The following is a 20,641-nucleotide window of genomic DNA, read 5'->3' on the forward strand; positions in this document are numbered from 1 at the left end:
AGACGGACGGACGCCCTCCGTACGTCATCACGCCGTCGACTATGGCGGAATGCAGCCAAGTTGACAGAATCGACGCCAGTCGTCATCATACCATGGATAAAAGCATCACCCTGCCCCCTGACGAAATATTCCGAAACTTGGAGAACGCCAAGCGCTTCGCCATAGACATAGGTACCCGAATATGCGGACGTTTAATTTCGCGCTTAACGTTATTCGGCTAAACAATACATTGAGCAAACTAGCGAAATGGTGTTGCGTTCAAGGACCGAGGGCACGAGAGAAAGTCAGCGTGACAACAGGCTGCTCATTAACAGAACGATCTCCTCACCAGATAACATCGGGACGCTTCTTTTTTTTTCCTCCAATCTCACGAACATGACGAATATGTTTCATAAACCAAACAATCCCGACACAAGCGCGGAGGTTAGCAGCTCAAGCTAATAGCTGTGTTGTTACTATTGCCGATTCAATGTTCGTACTTGAACTTTTGCGTGAATTTCTGCTTTTTTTTAAAAAATAATAAATTATTTTTCTTCATACAGGTGGCTCCCTCACCAAACTTGCTTACTATTCTACAGTTCAGCACAAAGTGGCCAAAGTTCGCTCCTTCGACCACTCTGCCAAGGTGTCGTTTTTTGTTTTTCTTTTCACCCATCAAACTTAATAAGCGCTGAACTCATATTTGCTTTCCGGGTTGTTGTGCCGGGAATGATTTCTGTGTGTATTTGTAGTTACTTATCACTAATGTGTGTAAAATACATCTACAGGTATTTAAACATTACTTTATTGTTTTTAACCATTTTACACTGGTGAAGGGGTTTTGAAAACGGCATAGGAGCCTCAAGTCACAGTTTCAAAGATGAACTGAAAAATTATGGGTTCAAGTTAGGGTGTTAAAGGGCCACTGTAATGAAATGCATGCTTTTTAGAATGTTATTAATGGAAAAAATGGCAGCCGGTATGGACCTATCCATTTTTTTCCACCACAAAACATGATTTTGACATATATGGCTTTTTGTCACTCCCGACACGAAACTCCTCTCGAGGATTTGTTTTCGAGAAGAAGCAGGAAGTGACGTACAGGGCGGTCAACCAGACTCGTTTGTTTCTATCAGTTTTAGCTGCAGGAAGGTAGCTCGTTGTCCCTTCGTGTTAGCCAAAATGCTGGCTCGTTGCATTGCTCGATATTGCTCGAACACTCGGTAGAATGGAATCATTCTTCATACTTTTAAAAAAGATCCGGGATCGTCGTGAAAAACTGATTGCACGGGTGCAAAGGAAGAGAGCTTCGTGGGTTCCAAATGACAGGTAGGTGTGTATAGACCTACTAAAAAAAAATAATAGTTGGGGGGGAGGAGGTGATCCTTTCAGAATGTAACAAAAGATACACGTCCGCAAGTCAGAGGTGCTAAATGTGTCTGTGACCGCCGATCGCGGCTTCGGCCGGGATGGCTCATCGATACCGCGCAGAGGTGGATCAGACGGGGAGGTGGTTTGACCGCATGGGGTTTGTCGGTGATCCGCATATCATCTAAATATGGCTCGAAACAATAGGGTAATATTGCCCCGGACACTGAAGTCGATTGTGAGATGTTCTCATCGTTGATAAGAGCTTCCAAGTCCCATAGTAGGTGGGCGGACGAGCCGCCGCCGAAGCCGAGTCTGTTGTTAGTTAGAAGTGAGCCGCGTATCATCTAAATATGAATCGAAACAAAACGAAAGGGTAATATTGCCCCGGTAACTTCCCTCGGTTGTGAGATGCTCTCTTCTTTGATAAGAGCTTCCGTGTCCCACAGTAGGTGGGCGGACGAGCCGCCGCCGAAGACGAGTCTGTTGTTAGTTAGAAGTGATCCGCATATCATCTAAATATGGCTCAAAACGATAGGGTAACATTGCCCCGGACACTTCACTCTTTTGTGAGATGTTCTATTCTTCAAAAAGAGCTTCCGTGTCTGAAGGGGCGTGTTCGACTCCCATAGTCGGGGCCACAGCGTGTTTTCATTGGCGAATGTCCCAGTGTGACATCACGGACAGAAGATGCAGCCAATATGGCGACCACTTCCATGTCGAATGACACTTCCGCAACTTTCCGCATGGATGACGCCCCCTTCCGCTCGTATTTATTTTTTCGTATGGACATTGAAGTGAATAATGTGATATGTATGTTTCATGACAATATCTATTTTAGAATGTTTATTGGGATGGCACTTGGGCTTTAAGACAGTATTGAGGGGACAAAATATATTTTGAGTGTCGCAGTAGGGTTTCATTTTAGTCTCCAGGATGAAGGTTCTCAAGGCAGGTTTAGGGTGTCAAAATCCAAAATCTTCGTTAGGATTTGGGAGCGAACCTGCCATGAACGCTCCGGCTCACGTCAGCGTTTTTCGCTCAGGAGGCGGCCGGCGACAAACTTTACGAGATCTCGGTTCAGGAGGAGGTGACGGCGCGCCTGCACTTCATCAAGTTCGAGAACGCCTACATCGAGACCTGCTTGGACTTTATCAAAGACCACCTGGTCAACACCGACACCAAAGTCATCAAGGCCACGGGCGGCGGGGCGCACAAATTCAAAGAACTGCTGGAGGAGAAGCTGAAACTCAAGTGAGTTTACTTGGTTGATAATTGAAGAAACAGATTATATGACATTCCCAACACATACAAGAGTAATTTAATTGCTGTATTGTAATTTATGTTTTATTATTTTGTCGCAAGAGTGGACAAGGAGGACGAGATGACGTGTCTGATCAAGGGCTGCAACTTCGTGCTGAGGAACATCCCCCACGAGGCCTTCGTGTACGCCAAGCACGCCGACTCCGAGTTCCGCTTCCAGACCACGCAGCCGGACATCTTCCCCTACCTGCTGGTCAACATCGGCTCCGGGGTCTCAATCGTCAAGGTATCAGTGCGTCGCCGCAAAGCTTGAAACTGGTGGAAGTTGATACCTTGCTTTTTTGAGTTCACGGTACGGTTATGCCCCCGCATATAGGCAAGGAGAACTACAGTTTTCTGTTTATAAAACAGGGTAAACAGCGAAAACACAAATACAAAATGAGCTGCTGTGGACCACAGCTCACACACAGATGCTCGCATGCTGCAGACTGCCAAATCCTGACGTCGCACACAAGGCCACACCCCTTAAAGGGACACAGGATGTACGGGAATTGTTTTATGAAAGCCATTTATTTTTTCACATTCTCCTACATTACATACATAATGTAGTCTTGCATATTTTTCATTTATTTATTTTTTTAATACAATAGCATGCTCGTTTCCTTTAAATATGAAAATATTTTATTTAAATTTGGGAGGGCCTGGGACAGATGAATGGCTCTTCAATGAGAACATGTATTTGAAGTACAGTGGTGCCTCAGTTCTCGAAGGCCGGTTGAAAACCGAACCGTTCGACAACCGAAGCGCGTTTTCCCATTGCAATGAATGGAAAAGCAAATAATGTGTTCCAAGCCTAAAAAATATTTTTAAAGCGTTTTTTTTTTTCCTGATAATAAACTGCATAGTAGAAATACATGTATAGATTAAATACTTTATATAATTAAATCATTTAAGAAATATATTTATTTTTCGCTTAAAATGTATGCTTTAGTAGTAGAGTACGCGAGGCTGGGAGTGCATTGCCGTATCTGTAGTGACTCGGCCCTCGGCCTTGTCAACCTTTTTTTTTTTTAATGAACAAAAGTTCAGAATAACTAATAAACAGACAACCTGTTTTTTATCTGCACAGAAAGTATGTAACGTACAAAAAAATAACTTGCAACTAGAGTTTGGGTTAATGGAATGAAAGAAAAAAAAAAAGCAATGCAAAACAACTGTTTCAAATGTCTTCGGTGGGGGTGACTCGCCCCTTTTTAACAAAGAAAGAATCTAATGCACGATTTCTGCCGCCTTTTGAGCACCTTCCGGAAGTGGCTCATAACGTCGTCATTGAAATTTTGGAGTGCTCTGCAACATTCCGCTTTGTTAGGGTGTCGGGATTTCCGTTCGAAAACCAAAGCAAAAAAAAATCTCAATTTTCGTTCGAAAACCGCTTTGTACGAAAAGTGAGGCTCCACTGTACACGTAATAACCGGAGGCAGCAATGTGGCCGTGTTTACATTTGTCACGTCTTACGATCTCGTCTCGTTGACAGGTGGAATCGGAAGATAAATTCGAACGCATCGGAGGAAGCTCGATAGGCGGAGGGACGTTCTGGGGCCTCGGGGCCCTACTCACCAAGACAAAGGTATTGAGCGAGCAATATTTGTTTTCGCAAACTCAAATGCCTGAGGCCAGGTTTAAATCAAATCCCTTTTTGGGGAAAAATATGTCACCTCTGGCAACAATATCTCCAAATTTGATGGCACTTTCACACCACTTGCTGACTTCCTCCTCCGGTGATGGCTTAAATGAGGTCTAGCGAGGCGTGAGCATTGTCGCACATGATGATGATGCGTTCAATGTCCAAAACGCGCATCATATTTGGGACATATTTTCCCTCAAGATTTGTTTTGAATTCCAAATTTCCCTTCCTCCTCCGCCCGCAGAGGTTTGACGAGCTGCTCCAACTGGCCTCTAAGGGGCAGCACACCAGCGTGGACATGCTGGTCAAAGACATTTACGGAGGATCTTACGGCTCGCTGGGCCTCACTGGCGACCTGATTGCGAGCAGCTTCGGGAAGTCTGCCACTGCTGACAAAGGTGACGCACCGATTCGTTGTTTTAGTCCGCGGGCCCCTCAGGACCAGGTACTGGTACGTTCCAGACACGGTCGGTCAGTGGGATGGCGCTGATGCAAACGGCTAAACCAAACGCACTCGCTAACATAACGTTACCCCATTGCTGTGCCTTAGTCTCCAATATGCTGCAACGCTCAGTTTGTTGTCACTTCTACCATAAATAAAACGCGTAATAATAATTAATTAATAATGAATTAATTAATCATAATTTCCGGTCTACAAGCCGCGATTTTTTTCCACACTCTTTCAACCCTGCGGCTTATGCGGTGATGCAACTAATTTGTGCATGTTTTTCCTAATGGGCGCAAGGGTGCACTCAAGTAGAAATGGTAAGAATGAGACTGGTGGAATATATGTGCCGAGTAAGTGACTTTTACCGGGCCTGTTAGTGCTGCTTTAGCGCTGCGCTAGCGTGTTGCTGCTGCGTTACTGGCGTGTCTCAGTGATATTTAGCGGTAAGTTTTATTTTTACCGACCCTGTTAGTGTTAGCATTAGGGCTAGCGTTAAACTCTTTCTTTGTAAATCTCTTTTTTCAATGTGGGCACTTGTGGCTTTTACACAGCTGCGGCATATGTATGTACAGAATGGTATTTCCTTTACAAATGTACTGGGTGAGGCTTAAAACCTGGTGCGCTTTGTAGGCTGGGAATTATGGTAGTACATCAGTTTTATTTTATTTTTTTTTATAGTACAGTATTACAGTGATATTTCCTCCCTCGTTAAAATAAATACTATAACAAATTTTGTCTTCTGAAGGTTGGAATGGATGGAATTGGATTTCCATTCCATGGAAAAATACCAGTACATTATGTAACTGTAAGTAAGTACACGATTCAGATGTCTGTACTTTGAGTACCGTAATTTCCGGCCCGTAAACTGGGACTTTTTCACACGCTTTCAACCCTGCGGTTTATGCGGTGATGCGGCTAATTTGTGTATTTTTTCTAACGGCCGCAAGGGGGCACTCGAACCGAAAAGGTAAGAATGAGACCGGTGGAATATATGTGCCGAGGAAGTGACTTTTACCGGCCCTGTTAGTGTTGCGATAGTGTTAGCGCTGTGCTAGTGTGTTGCTGCTGTGTTACTGCCGTGTCTCGGTGATATTTAGCGGTAAGTTTTATTTTAACCGACCCTGTTATTGCTAGCGCGGCGTTAGCATTACCGCTACCTTTTAACGAGGCGCTAGCTTTAAACTCTTTCTGTGTCTTTCTTTGTAAATATCTCGTTTTTCAATGTGGGTTTCAAAGTGGGCACTTGCGGCTTTTACACAGCAGCGGCGTATGTACGTACCAAATGCTAATCCTTTACAAATGTACTCGGCGAGGCTTGCAACCAGGTGCGCTCTGTAGGCCGGGAATTACGGTAGTAAATACAGGAGATCCTTGTTCTGGAAGTCTCCTGACTGAAATCTGTGACGAGAATTAAAGGTGCTATTTAAATCCCAAATAGTATTAATGTGTAGTGATGTGTCCAGTGCGGCGGGCTTTTCACAGCATCAAGGTCAAAAACTGATACCAAGATACCGAGTAGTGGAAAAGGGCCATTGTGTCAGCATTTTTACTTTTGTAAAAGTAGTATTCAGCAAAGATTATTGTTCGGCTCTCATTGTATCGCGCCTCACGTTTTGGCCAGTAAGTGTAGCTCTTGTTTCAGAGTTCTCCAAAGAGGACATGGCCAAGAGTTTGCTGCACATGATCAGCAACGACATCGGGCAGCTGGCCTGCCTGTACGCCAAACTCCACCAGCTGTCTCGCGTGTACTTCGGGGGCTTCTTCATCAGGGGCCACCCGGTCACCATGCACACCATCACCTACAGCATCAACTTCTTCACCAAGGCAACGCCGACCGAGAGCAGACATTCAGATTCGCAGCAGTTCCGAGCGCCGTTGTTGACGAAAGTCCTCACGTCCTCTGCGTACAGGGGGAGGTGCAGGCCTTGTTTCTGAGACATGAAGGCTACCTGGGGGCCATCGGGGCTTTTCTCAAAGGAGCGGAGGAAGACAGTAAGAGCGAGACATCGGTTGCACATGTTCTTGGTGTCTTTTTTTTTTCCATTTATTGGAATTCACGACACACAGATGTTATTTTTGAAAACACTACCTTTCCTGCGCTAGCATAAAAAAGCGAGGGATTTCTAGTCGGCTGGCTATTTGCACAATTTTGTTTTTTTTAAAGTACAGTATAACCTCGGTTCTCGACCACAATCCATTCCAGAACGGCGGTTCGAGAAGTGATTTGTTCGAAAACCAAATCGATATTTCCCATTACAATTAATGGAACAAGAATTAATGCGTTCCATTCCAAATTCCAAATTAGGTTTTTTTAAAGGATTTTTTTTTAGCTATTCCTCATAATAAACTGCATAGTGGAAATACATGTATAGTTTAAATACTTTATATGATAAAATAATTTGAGAATTATTATTATTTTTTTTTTGCTTAAAATGTCTGCTTTAGTAGTAGAGTAGGCTAGGCTGGGAGTGCATCGCCGTATCTTTAGCGACTCGGCCCCCAGCCTTGTAAACTTTTTTTTTTTTAAATTAACAAAGGTGTAGAATAACTTTAAACAAGCAACAATGAAGGGGAAAAAAATGCAAAAAAAAAACAAAAAAACAATCATAAACAGTCAGTAATTGTAGCTACCGGGACACGTATACGTACAGAGGCTGCGTTATACACAATAACAAAGCGAGTCGTAGGTCAGCTGGTCGGGCCGCGCACGTTATGTTATTTCCAAGTTTTTTGGGGGCGATTTTTGCTCGAAAACAAAAGCAAAAAAATCTCAAAATTTTCATTTGAAAACCAATTTGTTCGAGAACGTGGACGTTCGAGAACCGAGTATTGCTCTGTAACTGCCGCGTGGCAGCATTGCAGCTCTCGTCATGAAAAAAAACATCCCAAAATTCAGATTCGGCATTTTTATTTTTTTTTCGCTCCGCACCGGTTGGTGCATAATCTTACCAATCACGATATCTCTTTCATTCAGATCCAAACCAGTACAGCTGGGGGGAAAATTACGCCGGGAGCTCCGGCTTGATGAGTATTTCTCCGGACATGAATCCCACGCAACGTGCACGTAGCGGAACGGTGAGTAAACCGAAACGCGTGAAATGCAATCATCCTGCTCCCGTTTTCTTCCATTATGTTTACTTTTAATCTTAACACGTCATCTCTGATTGACTTGATCATGACAAACCATCTACAGTATCCTCATCATCATCTTTTTATTTCCTCCTCATCCTCCGCACCTCCTTTTTGTCTCGTTAACCTTCAGTTTCCCGTAAGTACCTCCGACCGGGCTCGTCTTTGTCCACTGCTGACTCGGGTTTTTCTTCTTCTTTGTGGTGTGCACATGGTTTGAATTTGCCAGAAAACGACGTCACACCTGCCACTTTTTTGCTTTTTTAATCAATATTTAATATCGCGAGCAGCATGTGAGAGCCATGTCGAGCATCCGGACTTGAACATTTTAACATTTTCTCCTGTCTTTTTTGTTGTTGTTCTACTTTCAAAACATAATTGATCACCAACTAAAAAACTGTGTGGGCAATGCTTGAAGTAACATTTGAACATTTATAATGGTCTCGAAATATGAACCACGGCGAATATTTTGGTTGAATCATAACTGTCGACTGTCTTTTGCGTTTTCTTCCCCGCCATTCCAGTTCGACATGCTGGAAATGGACCGGCTGGAGCGTCAGCTGGTGAATCTCCATCTGCTGCAGGACCCGTCTTCCTACATCCCCGACACGGTGGACCTCACCGAGGACGCCCAGGCCCGGGAATACTGGTTGGACTGCTTCGAGGAGGCGCTAGACGGGGTGAGATCGCACATCTGTGCAACAAAGCGGGCCCAGACATTTACAATGTGGTGTTGCTGCCCATATTTACCGTTTAGCATTCTCATTTTCTATTTTTATTTTGGGGAACTTATGCTTCGTCATTTGTTGAAAAGCTCGGCTATTGGCTGTTTTTGTCCACAATAAAATTAGTACTTTAAGTCCATCGTGTGGAATTTTAGTGTAGTTGCTGAACGAGCTGCAGAATTTTAAAGTTCCGCCGTCATGAAATGCATGATTTTTAGTTTATTAATCGGAGAAAAAAAAAAAAAGGCAGTCAGAATGGACCCATCTGTTTTTTCACCACACAACATGATTTTGACGTATATGGCTTTTTGTCACTCCCACCATGAAAATCCTCTCGAGGGATTTGTTTTCGAGAAGAAGCAGGAAGTGACGTTAGTAGCAGACGCCCACTCAGGCGGTGTCGTATGTTTTTACTAGTTTTACCTGCTGGAAGGTAGCGCTTTCTTCCTTCGTGTTAGCCAAAATGTTGGCTCGTTGCATTGCTGGATATTGTTCAAATGCTCGGGAGGATGGATTCATTCTTTTAATACTTTTTGGGGTGGCTCATGCATACTGTCTGGGAGTCTGTTGTTAGTTAGAAGTGATCCACATATCATGTAAATATGGCTAAAAACAAAACGAAAGGGTAATATTGCCCCGGTCACTTCACACGATTGTGTCCGCGGCGGACTGCTTCGGACGGGCTGGCTCATACATACTGTCTCCGAGTCTGTTGTTAATCAGAAGTGATCCGCATATCATCTAAATATGCCTCGAAACGTGAGGGTACTATTGCCCCGGTCACTTCACTCGATTGTGAGATGTTCTCTTCTTTGAAAAGAGCTTCCCTGTCCTACAGTAGATGGAACACTGTGTTTTCAATGGCAAATGTCGTGGTGTGACATAATGAACAGACGTTGCAGGCAATATGGCTACCACTTGAATGTCGAATGAGACTTTCGCAACTTTGCGCATAGATGACGCGCTCTCTGCTCATATTTATTTTTTTGTATAGACATTGAAGTGAATAATGTTATATGTATTTTTCATTACAATATCTATTTTAGAATGTTTATAGGCATGACACTTGACCTTTAATGGTCTTTTTGGGGGAGACTAGTCAGAAGACTGTTACAATAGTCAAGTGTACTTGAGATAAAAGCATGGATGAGCTTCTCCTGTTCTGCTTGACACATGCAAGCTTTCACTCTAGAAATGTTCTTCACATGGTAAAAGGCAGTTTTAGTAATTGATTTGATATGACTGTTAGGAATTATTGATTGCCAAAAGCTGCCCCCGCATGTGACGTGTTTTTGTGGTTCTGCGTAGGTGGTAAAGCGGGCAGTGGCAAGCCAGCCAGACATGGCCGAGTCGGCGGAGCGGGCCGAGAAGTTCCGTCACAAGTACAGACACAAGCTTCAGACCCTGCGCCACCAACCCTTGTAAGAAAGTACTACAGTTCTCCCGCCTTTGAATGTGTGCCGTTATTCTTCACGCATTGCTACTAGTTCGTAAGGACAGTAAGGCTGATCATTACTGTGATTCATTTTCATCGGTACACAGTAATTGTGTGCAGTTCGGGTCTGCAAATCCTTTTCTGCTGGCCTGAGCACGAGTCTTCCAGCCAGGTCTTAGGTTCTGGAGACTCTTGGCCTTAGCACAGGCTTTGAGTAACGTCAGCATTTGTTAGTAATCTCATTGGACGAGTGGAATAGTTTTTTGTGATAAAGGGAATTATTTGGAAATCATTTGTCATTTGATAAATATTGACTGTAAACTGCTCCAAACGATATAGTGTAGTTGTAGGTGTTGTTTGGAGGGGGATAAGATGCTATCTTTCTTGCTTTAGTGATCATGGTATTTGTTGCAAATGTGCAAAATGGTATTTTTGTGTATTATTTAGTCAGATTGACTTAAATACACTTCAATTTGAGTGAGAAGCTCGGTCATCTAGGAGAACTCAGTGTCGAGCCGCTACTCCTCCGCATTGAGATGAGCCAGATGAGGTGGCTGGGGCATCTGATTCGGATGCCTCCCTGGTGAGGTGTTCCGGGCATTTCCAACGGGAAAGAGACCCCGAGGACGACCCAGGACACGCTAGAGAGACTTATGTCTCCTGGCTGGCTTGGGAACGCCTGGGGATCCCTCCGGAAGAGCTGGAAGAAGTGGCTGGGGAAAGGGTAGACTGGGTATCCTCGCTGAAGCTACTTCCCCCACGACCCGACCCGGAAAAGCGGTAGATAATGAATGAATGGATGGATTTAGTAAAAAAGCAATGTGATAGTGATGGTCTGAAGGGTTGGACCAGATCACGCGAGTCCCCACCGAAGGGCAAGGTCCGGAACACGGGTCCTGCCGCCGCTGCTGTCCACTCAGTGTGTGGAAGAAGGCAAATGGATCAGTCGACGATAAAACAAAGATGAGAGAATGAAATTGTTCAGTTTTTCCATGTTTTGCAAACGGGCAATTTAAACTAGTAAATGCACTTAAACATAATTTGTGCGCTTTGTCTACGGCGTACGTCGCACGCTTCTCGTCACCCAGCGCTTACGGATCTCTGACGGTCAGAAGTCTTTTAGACACGAGGGAGCACTGTTTAAACGAGTTCAACTTTCCCGACCCCTACTCCAAGGTTTGACTGCCATCTCTCCGCTAAAAATATTTGCTCTCTTTCAAGCGTGCATTTCTAAAAAGTATTTTTCCTCTCTCCTCGATTTTACGTGCATTTCCAGATCAAACAGAAGGAGAACGACGGCGCTCTCAAGTACTACCAGAAGGCCGTCAGGTCTCTGGAGGCGCTGGGCTGGGAGGAAAGACAGTTTGCGCTGGTCCGGGGCGTCCTGGCCGGGAATGTCTTCGACTGGGGAGCCAAGGCCGTGTCCGAGTGAGTGCGTTCTTCTGTAACTTGACTACCAGAGCTGGACAATGTTAACGTCTTGCTTACCTCATTTATGTATTTTATGTCAAAAATGTAATTATGTAGTTATGGGGCAGCAGTTATCCGGATGGTAGCAATGCTTTCAAATTTTCAGCCAAGTGCTTGCTTCCAGTTGCTTATTGCCACTCCCAGTTGAAGTTTACTGTAATACTAAAACACAAAATAAACACAATCAGACGATTAGAATGCACATTATGTATTTAGTACGCTGGCTTAATCCTAGCATACTTTGATCTGGTGGATGAAGAACTTCAAGCAACAGATATTTGAACATCAAATGATGCGGAGAATGCATGTCGACAATATGCAATAAATTATTACTGCAGCTTACTGAGCAGTTGTGACCGTCTTGTGGTATAAATGTACTGTATTTGTATGTTAGACTGCACTTTGGTGAATGAATTCTGTCACAAAATCAGAATCCACAAACTGTTTCATTCTCAATATTCAATGAAATGATATTATTTCATCATTTCTCTAAAGGACAATACTTTACAGTGCTATTTTTTTCTTATTAAGAAAGAGTTGGCCCATTTTTAATGATGTTTTATCAGGTCCCAGAATGGATTAACTACATTTCTGTTCATTTTAATTGGGAAAGATGATTTGAGTTTGTGGCACGGTGGTTCAGCTGGTAAAGCGTTGGCCTCACAGTTCTGAGGTCCCGGGTTCAATCCCGGACCCGCTTTGTTTGCATGTTCTCCCCGTGCCTGCGTACGGCTCTCCGGTTTCCTCCCACATCCCAAAAACATGCAACTTTAATTGAACACTCTAAATTGCCCGTAGGTGTGATTGTGGGTGCGGCTGTTTGTCTCTATGTGCCCTGCGATTGGCTGGCGACCAGTTCAGGGTGTACCCCGCCTCCTGCCCGTTGACAGCTGGGATAGGCTCCAGCACTCCCCGCGACTCTCTTGAGGATAAGCGGCTCATAAAATGGATGGATTTGAGATTGTTGGGTGATTTATTTATTTATTTTTTTAAAAAATCTATTTTATTTTATTTTTTTCAATACATTTCATTTATATACTGTGCCTTTTTAAACTTTTATTTTAGTTTTATAATGCATTGTTGTTGTTTTAAATCAATGGTTTGTTTAATCCTGTATATCATAATTCTCGGCCTACAGAGCGCACCTGGTTATAAGCCTCACCCAGTGCATTTGTCAAGGAAATACCATTCGGTACACACATACGCCGCAGCTGTGTAGAAGTCGCAAGTACCCACATTGACACTTACATTGAAACACGAGATATTTACCAAGAAAGACGGTACACAGATTTTAACGCTAGCACAGTGCTAACAAACCGGTTAAAATAAAACATACCGGTAAAAATCACTCAGACACGGCAGTAACACGCTAGCGCAGCGCTAACACGGTCGGACCGGTAAAAGGCACTTCCTCGCCACATATATTCCACCCATCTCACTCTTATCTTTTCTGCTCGAGTGCCCTTTTGCGGCCGTTAGAAAAAAATGCACAAATTAGCCGCATCATCGCATAAACCGCGGGGTTGAAAGCGTGTGATAAAAGTCGCGGTTTATTGGTCGGAATTTACGGTATTTTCTACACAGCTGTTGCAGACTGTGCGGGTCTACTTAATGAAGTTTCTTTGAAGTGCTGAGTTAACCACCCCAAATTGTCTTTTTTCCCTCCTCATGTGCAGCGTCTTGGAATCAGACCCCGAGTTTGGCTTTGAGGAAGCAAAAAGGCAGCTGGAAGGTAGTCCCGCAACGGAAAAAGACGAGAAAAGCCGTCACTTACCGTCAAAGTTCATTTCTTCGCCTCTTTGTCCCTCCAGAGCGGCCGTGGCTCGTGGACTCGTACGACCAGTGGCTGCAGAGGCTTAAGGTCAATTGTTTGTCGTAACGCGACCTCTCGGTCATCCTTGTTCAGTTTTTGCCTGCTCGCCAATGAGTGCTTGAATGCAGTCCCACCTGGTTGTGTCTTGCAGGGGCGTCCTCACAAGTGTGCCTTGTTTTTCGTAGATAATAGCGGCGTAGACATCATTCTAGGAGTGATGCCTTTTGTCAGGGAGCTCCTCTCTCGGGGGACGGAGGTAAGACCAAGACGAGGGGCCCCTCCCGCGTGTACGCCGCACGGAAAAAAGCATCAGGAAACTCCTCCTAATCACTCACGCCGTTATTTCGAGGCCTTTTTTGGAATCATATCAAACCTTATTACCAGTATTTTCCACTTCAGGTAGCAGAATTAAGAGAGATTTACTCATTGTTTTCTTAAAACAAACCACATAAAGTCTGTTTAGCCAAATGCTAACAAGCAATGAAGAAACGCATAGACAAGCTAATGATTAGCATTCGTATCGTAGTGTCAAAACCTTTGAAGTCGTGAATATTGAAACAAGTGCTCCACTTTGTTTCAATATTCATAAATGATTCACAGATGATATAACAACACTCGCGTGTATATTTTTTATCCTCCGCGGAGAATGAGCAATATTACTGCGGCTTACTGAGGAGTGACCACCTCAATCTAGCCGTCTGTGTTATACTGCCCCCTGGGGGCCAAGGCGCCCATACCAGAAAGATTTTCAACGTTACTTGGATTTACTTCACAAGTGTATTTTTTTTAAAAAGTGAAATACACATTCACATAAAAAAAAAAAAAAATGATTTGCATCTTTCATACTTTGCCAAATTACTGGATTTTGAATGTGTGCAATCAATTGGTGCTAAAGTAATTGCTTCCTGGCCTTAAAAAAAATTATAATAAAAACACATTCTGTAATTTTTGTCATTTTTTAGAGCGGTTTCCTCATATATAGGAACATTTAAAAATATTTCACCTTTTAGGTATACTGAAATTTAAGGGTTGTGGAAAAGGTGCATTTGAATTGTAATATGAGATGTAATTTTTAATGTAACACAATTATGTAAGGGTAAATTTCCCGTGAGAATTGTGACGTCCTCGTAGGCCCGTATTGATATGAAATCCAAATTATTGGACATTACCTTCGAATATTTTCAGAACTTGAAACGGGTTTGGGTGGACATGAGGATGTAAATTTTGGATCGCTGGGAGTTTCGTAAAACCGAGCATTGTCATATTTGTCTATACTTTCTTACTTGTCTTGGCTGTTGTCTCTCGTCCCCTTGGCGCAGGTGGTGCTGGCCAGCAACTCTGGCCCGGCCCTGAACGACGTCACAAACGGTGAGCTGCAGATTCTGACGGAAAGAATCGCCGCCATGGATCCGGTCGTTCAGTGAGCAGCGCCGAAGACTCGGTTCAAGTCCTGGCCGATGGGCTTTGAGACCAGCAAGCTTGTGCTCTTGTGCAGGGCGGGCCTGAGGGACGACAGGTTGACCTTGATTCAGAGCGGTTCCAGTTCTCCCTGCCTGGATCTGAGGTAGGGACGCCGTAGCCATCCTGTTCTGCTGCGGCCCGAAACAAACCTCTTTCTGGAGCCTCTCGCGACGGACTCATTTTGCGGCGTGTCGCCTCACAGCCGCCTGGACAAGGTCCTGGCCATGGTGGTGCGCGAGCGTCACACGGACCTGGTGATCATCGAGGGCATGGGCCGCGCCATCCACACCAACTACTACGCCACGCTCAGCTGCGAGAGCCTCAAGATGGCCGTCATCAAGAACTCCTGGCTGGCGGACCGGCTCGGCGGGAAACTCTTCAGCGTGGTCTTCAAGTACGAGGTGCCGCCGGGGGGAGCCCACGCAAATGCCGTGTGACACCCCCCCCCCCTTCCCCCCAATCCCCCGGAGGCTTTTTAGACTGAACATAATGAATGTAAGGATGATGAGTGAATGTTTTCCAGGAGCGAGGAAGTACTACATTTATTTGAAAAGCACCATGAATTTTATTGCTTTGGTTCATTACTCCACTCAGGCTGGATTTACAGCGCGTGTCCAAGTGCTCAATTTTTACAGTGAAACCACCGCAATTGAGGATGAGCCTTGCTGTGATCCGCAAATAATTGATGCCTCCGCAAAAATGGGCTGTAATTGCCTTTAAATGTCACAAGAGGGCGGTAAAACACGACGGAGGGGCATAAAACATCGGCACCATGCTTCTTGCCTGTACACGATCATAAAGCCATGTTACATAAACGTTGTAGTTATGGTTTCCCTCAGAGGGCCATTATGACTGCATAACCCGAAAAATGTTTAATCGCCTCATCAAAAATCCATCCATCCATGTTCCGACCCGCTTATCCTCACGAGCGTCGCGGGAGTGCTGGAGCCAATCCCAGCTGTGATTGGGCAGGAGGCGGCGTACACCCTGAATTGGTTGCCAGCCAATTGCAGGGCACATAGAGACAAATAGTCGCACTCACAATCACACCTACGAGCAATTTTAGAGTGTCCAATTAATTTTTTTGGGGATGTGGGAGGAAACCGGAGTACCCGGAGAAAAACCCACGCAGGCACGGGGAGAATATGCAAACTCCACACAGGTGGTTCCGGGATTGGACCCGGGACCTCAGAATTGCGAGGCCAACTATTGACCAGTTGAGGCACCGTGGCCCCCCTCCCGCCTCATCACATTTACATCAATTTATGACCTTTTTTTGGAATCAGAAATCAATGGTTATGAGTTTTTCAGCTATTTTTCACGTTTGGTAATTCAAAAAGGCTTGTAATCTCACAACGTTATCATTTATGGAATATGACATTTGGAAATTTTGGTCCAGATTTTCACAACAACCATGGAAGTTGACAAACTAGATTTGGCCTATGGGGGCCACAAGAAATCACATGGCGGGCTGGATATGGCCCCCGGGCCTTGAGTTTTACATCCATGATTTTGATTAACAGAAAAAAAAAAAAGATTTATGATGTGAAAATTTTAAATTTTGGTCCAGATTTTACAAAAATAATGAAAGTTGATACACATGATTTGCCTTTGCGGGCAACATCTGACCCCCGGGCCTGGAGTTTGACACCGGCACCTTAGAACCCTTTTTCACCCTCACAGTTGGCTGTTTTTATCTTCGGGCGGGGGGGGGGGGGGGTTAAAAAGTAATCCAGTAATCCACTACATAACACCAAGCGCCTTTAGATCAAGTTGTGGCCATTCCTCTTTCATATTTTTATTAATAATTCGACCCAGTTCTACAACTTGAGCGTGCAGTTTGCCGCCCAACCACGCCCAAAACTGAAAAGTTTTGTGTTCTGTGTCATTTGCGCTGCAGTGTCTCTTCTCTTATCAGCGCACGGAGTAGCCACCGGAGTTCCGGCGCAACGGCGTCGGGGCCGTCAGTTGCCGACGGCGATGTCGCCGGGTGAGTAGGGTGACGTTTTGTCGGCTTTCATGTTTTCGGGGATCATAGTTTGTGGTATATTTCGGGTCTAAGCTAATAATGCATGCCCTGCGATTAGCTGTCAACCAGTTCAAGGTGTACCTGAAGTAACCTGGGATATGCGCCGGCGTTCCCGTGACCCTTGTGGGGATAAGTACCTCAGATCATGGATGGATGGATGGATGGATCTATTAAGATAATCCCCCCGAAAAAGACCCACCCTGTTGATTTTTTTTTTTTTTTTTTTTTTAAACTCAAGTTCATACGCGCATCTTACAATCTCTACACAGGAACGTTGGAGCGCAGATTTGAACTTGAAACCTCATTTCAAACCTGCTCGGCAGCCGTAACAATAACCACTAGGGCACTGTGCGACCCACCATTGTCAGGTATTTTGATGAAAAATTTCATCCCTGGCGGCACGGTGGACTAGCTGGTAAAGCGTTGGCCTCACAGTTCAGAGGTCCCAGGTTCGATCCCGGACCGGCCTGTGTGGAGTTTGCATGTTCTCCCCCGGGCCTGCGGGGGTTTCCTCCCACATCCCAAAAACATGCAACATTAATTGGACACTCTAAATTGCCCATAGGTGTGATTGTGAGTGCGGTGCGTTTGTCTCCATGTGCCCTGCGATTGGCTGGCGACCAGTTCAGGGTGTAACCCTGCCTCCTGCCCGTTGACAGCTGGGATAGGCTCCATCACTCCCTGCGACCCTCATGAGGATAAGCGGCAAAGAAAATGGATGGATGGACAGTATATGTTATGTATTACCTGGCGGAACTGTGGGTCAGCTGGAATGCGTTGGCCTCACAGTTCTGAGGTCCCGGGTTCAATCCCGGACCCGCCCGTGTGGAGTTTGCACGTTCTCCCCGTGCCTTTTGTGGGTTTTCTCCGAGTACTCCAGTTTCTTTCTACATCCCAAAAACATGCAACATGAATTGGACACTCTAAATTGCCCGTAGGTGTGATTGTGAATGCTGCTGTATGTCTCGATGTGCCCTGGGGTTGGCTGGCAACCAGTTCAGGGTGTACTCTGGGATAGGCTCCAGCACTCCCTACGACGCTCGTGAGGATAAGCGGCAAAGAAAATGGATGGATGGAATTTAATCCCTGCTGCTAATTTACCACATTTACGCCATATTTGACTGTATCCATTTGCTTTAATTTCAATGTACAACTGGTATATTTTAACGTGTCGCATGATCCAAGTCATATTTTTATCCACATTTAGAAAAGATCCGAGCCGGATCTGAAGATATCAGATTCAGTGCAATTTTTTTTTCTCCTCTCTCGCTCTCTCTCTCTCTCTCTCTCAACGCTATCACGACACGTTGTGTGACTTGAAAGCAAAGAAATGGAAATTGTTACTCGGGTGCAAAAAAAAAAAAAAAAAAAAGGAAATTATTTCCGCTTGAACCGTGCAGTGTAAATCCAGCCTTGGTGTCACTCAGGATTCGGGAAGTTTGCCTGTGAAGTCGCGTGCCACTTTTTACCCCCCCCGCTCGGATTTCTTCTTCCAAAGTGCGTTTTATGTGCCTCGAGGCCGACGGAAAGAAGCAATTGTAACTCCCGTCAAGGCTCCATAATCACACGCAAATACTGTTCAAACTGTAAATGTTCTCGCACCGCTTGGGGCTCCGTTGGGGCTTTTATTACTTACTATTTTTTTTTTTTTTGCAATAACTTATTATCATGTCATGTAAAAAAAAAAAAAAAAAAAAAGATGGATAACTACATATGGGGACTGGCATGCCAAAATGATCAAACATAGTAAATCGACAACTCCTCCGGAAGCTGTGGTTATGATTGGGATGTACGCTGGTTATAAAAAGTCTACACACCTCTGTTGGGTTGCCATGTTTTTGTGATGTAAAAAAAAAAAAAACAAACAAAAGTGAGCTGAAGAGAATTTTTTTAAATGTTATTTTTCCACCATGAATGCATACTATAATCTGTAGAAATGAAAATGAGAGTGGAGGACAATCATAAACATTTTAGTGTTGAAGGTTTTTGAATAGATTTGTGTGGTGTCATTATTTTTAATATCACACAATCCGAGCATTTGAATGTTTAGATTTTAAATCGGTTACGGTTTAACTCATGTTGGGATACTGAGTGGGTCCATGGCAAAAAGACAAAAAAAAAAAACCTCCCCAGTTTGCGAACCTCCGCTGTCAACGACCATCGTCAGAAAATGACTATCAGAACAATAATAATATTTATGGTGATTACAATGTACCTGTCCAGTTATTGTGTTCTAATCATGTCTAGCAGGGGTGTCAAACTCATTTTTGTCACGGGACACATTTTACTGACGGAGGGCCATTATGACTGTCAAACCATAAAACTTTTGCCGGCCCACCCAATTTCCATATGAAATTTATGAACTTGTTTTGGAATCCGAAATCGAGAGTAATGGGTTTTTCAACTGTTGCGTGGTAGCACAGAAATGTTTGCAATATCTCAACGTTATCATTTATGATATGACCATTTGAAATTTTGGTACGGATTCAAACAAAAAATCATGAAAGTTGGTACACATGATTTATGTTCGCGGGCCACATAAAATCATGTAGCGGGCCGTATCTGGCCCCCGGGCCTCGGGTTTTTTCACCTGTGACATGCCTCGTTGTTATTCTACTGATCTGTTTTTCTTATAAGCTCAACCAAAAAAATCCCCCCAAATTCATCCCACCGCGTGCATTTGTGAAAGTGGATCACAAAGGAGGCCGCGCCGCGCCAGTGATCCGCTCGACGCGGTGCCACGCGAGGCGTTTGATGCCTGCCGAGGAGCTGCGAGCGGAGGAGGCGGCCCACCGGGGGGTCTCCGCTGCGATTCGTTTCGCTTCGTGCACGCGCAAATTCCGCCCGGCTGTGGCAAAGCCGTATTCAGCCCCCAAACCTCCCGACCGGAGCTGCTGAGCATGTGTTGTATTTGTTTTTGATTTCAGGGTGAATAATTTAGATTTATGATGACACGAATAGCAAAAAGTTACAAGTGTGAACCTGCTCACAGTTGCAGATTTTTACATTTTTTTTTTTTTACGGAACTTGCGCTCTTTTATTCACTGAAAATGTCACCATTTGCCGTTTTTTTCTCCTCAGGCCAAAGCAACGCTCGGTGCCATGAAACTATGTTGAAGTGACTTTGAGGCATTTCATGTCGTGCTTTTGTTGCCATCTTGAGAAATTTGTCACAAAGAAATTTCTCTTGAAGTGAGTTGAAGAGCTTCATGTTGGGCTTTGCAGCCATTCTGTGGTATCGAATTGTCTAGTTTGCGTGTTCTCCCTGTGCGTATGTGGGTTTTCTCCGGGTGGGCACTCCAGTTTCCTCCTACATCTCAAAAACATGCAACATTAATTGGACACCGATCAATGTGCCCTCCGATTGGCTGGCAACCAGTTCAGGGTGTGTCCCGCCTCCTGTCCGTTGATGGCTGGGATAGGCTCAGGCACTCCCCGTGACCCTCGTGAGGATAAGCGGCGAAAAAAATGGATGGATGGATCGTTTACACCTTGGTGCTTTTTGTGGCCTACCAAAGCAAATGAAGTGTGTTTACTTTGTGTTTCTTGCTAAATGGATTTGTTTTCATTTTGCCACAAATGTATTTGTTACACTAAATCTGATATCATAAATTGAACAATAGTATTCATATTTGGTTGTCACTGTTTTCCATGGCTTGTGATTACTTTTTTTTTTTTTTTTTTTAAAGGAGACACACTGTCGACAGCAACCATTTCTGTACGCGGCTTTGCGTGCAAATTAATTTCAAGTGGAAATCCGCTTGGAGGCTTCTTAAAGGTGGTAAGCAGCCTACGGGATAATGAAGAAAAATACACAACAACAAAAAATGAAAGTGC

The 20,641-nt window shown here is 44.4% G+C and overlaps 1 protein-coding gene across 2 annotated transcripts; it reads left to right on the forward strand.

The window, feature by feature from the left end:
* The first annotated feature begins 34 nt into the window (after nucleotides 1–34).
* pank4 (pantothenate kinase 4 (inactive)) lies at nucleotides 35–20,373 on the forward strand. 2 transcript variants are annotated; one of them, XR_009796834.1, is made up of 20 exons: nucleotides 35–171; nucleotides 543–625; nucleotides 2,393–2,601; nucleotides 2,713–2,896; nucleotides 4,145–4,237; nucleotides 4,539–4,692; nucleotides 6,385–6,566; nucleotides 6,653–6,734; nucleotides 7,717–7,817; nucleotides 8,396–8,551; nucleotides 9,905–10,017; nucleotides 11,120–11,207; nucleotides 11,308–11,459; nucleotides 13,178–13,233; nucleotides 13,313–13,362; nucleotides 13,466–13,570; nucleotides 14,634–14,734; nucleotides 14,810–14,878; nucleotides 14,978–20,193; nucleotides 20,233–20,373. XR_009796834.1 is itself a non-coding variant. In XM_061832616.1 (19 exons), exons 1-19 carry the CDS (start codon nucleotides 42–44, stop codon nucleotides 15,210–15,212), a joined length of 2,343 nt encoding a protein of 780 aa, XP_061688600.1. In that variant the 5' UTR covers nucleotides 35–41; the 3' UTR covers nucleotides 15,213–20,373. The 2 variants fall into 2 exon arrangements, 1 of the variants encoding a protein (XP_061688600.1); XM_061832616.1 differs by having other exon boundaries at nucleotides 14,978–20,373.
* Nucleotides 20,374–20,641: the final 268 nt, after the last annotated feature.

This window comes from Syngnathoides biaculeatus, chromosome 10 (genome assembly GCF_019802595.1).
Source record: "Syngnathoides biaculeatus isolate LvHL_M chromosome 10, ASM1980259v1, whole genome shotgun sequence".
Taxonomy (NCBI): Eukaryota; Metazoa; Chordata; class Actinopteri; order Syngnathiformes; family Syngnathidae; genus Syngnathoides; species Syngnathoides biaculeatus.

Coding starts and splice junctions, on each gene's coding strand:
- pank4 (XM_061832616.1), top strand. CDS start 42: ATGGCGGAATGCAGCCAAGTTGACAGAATCGACGCCAGTCGTCATCAT. Junction 626..2,392: donor CCTTCGACCACTCTGCCAAG/GTGTCGTTTTTT, acceptor TTTTTCGCTCAG/GAGGCGGCCGGCGACAAACT. Junction 10,018..11,119: donor ACCCTGCGCCACCAACCCTT/GTAAGAAAGTAC, acceptor CTCGTCACCCAG/CGCTTACGGATCTCTGACGG.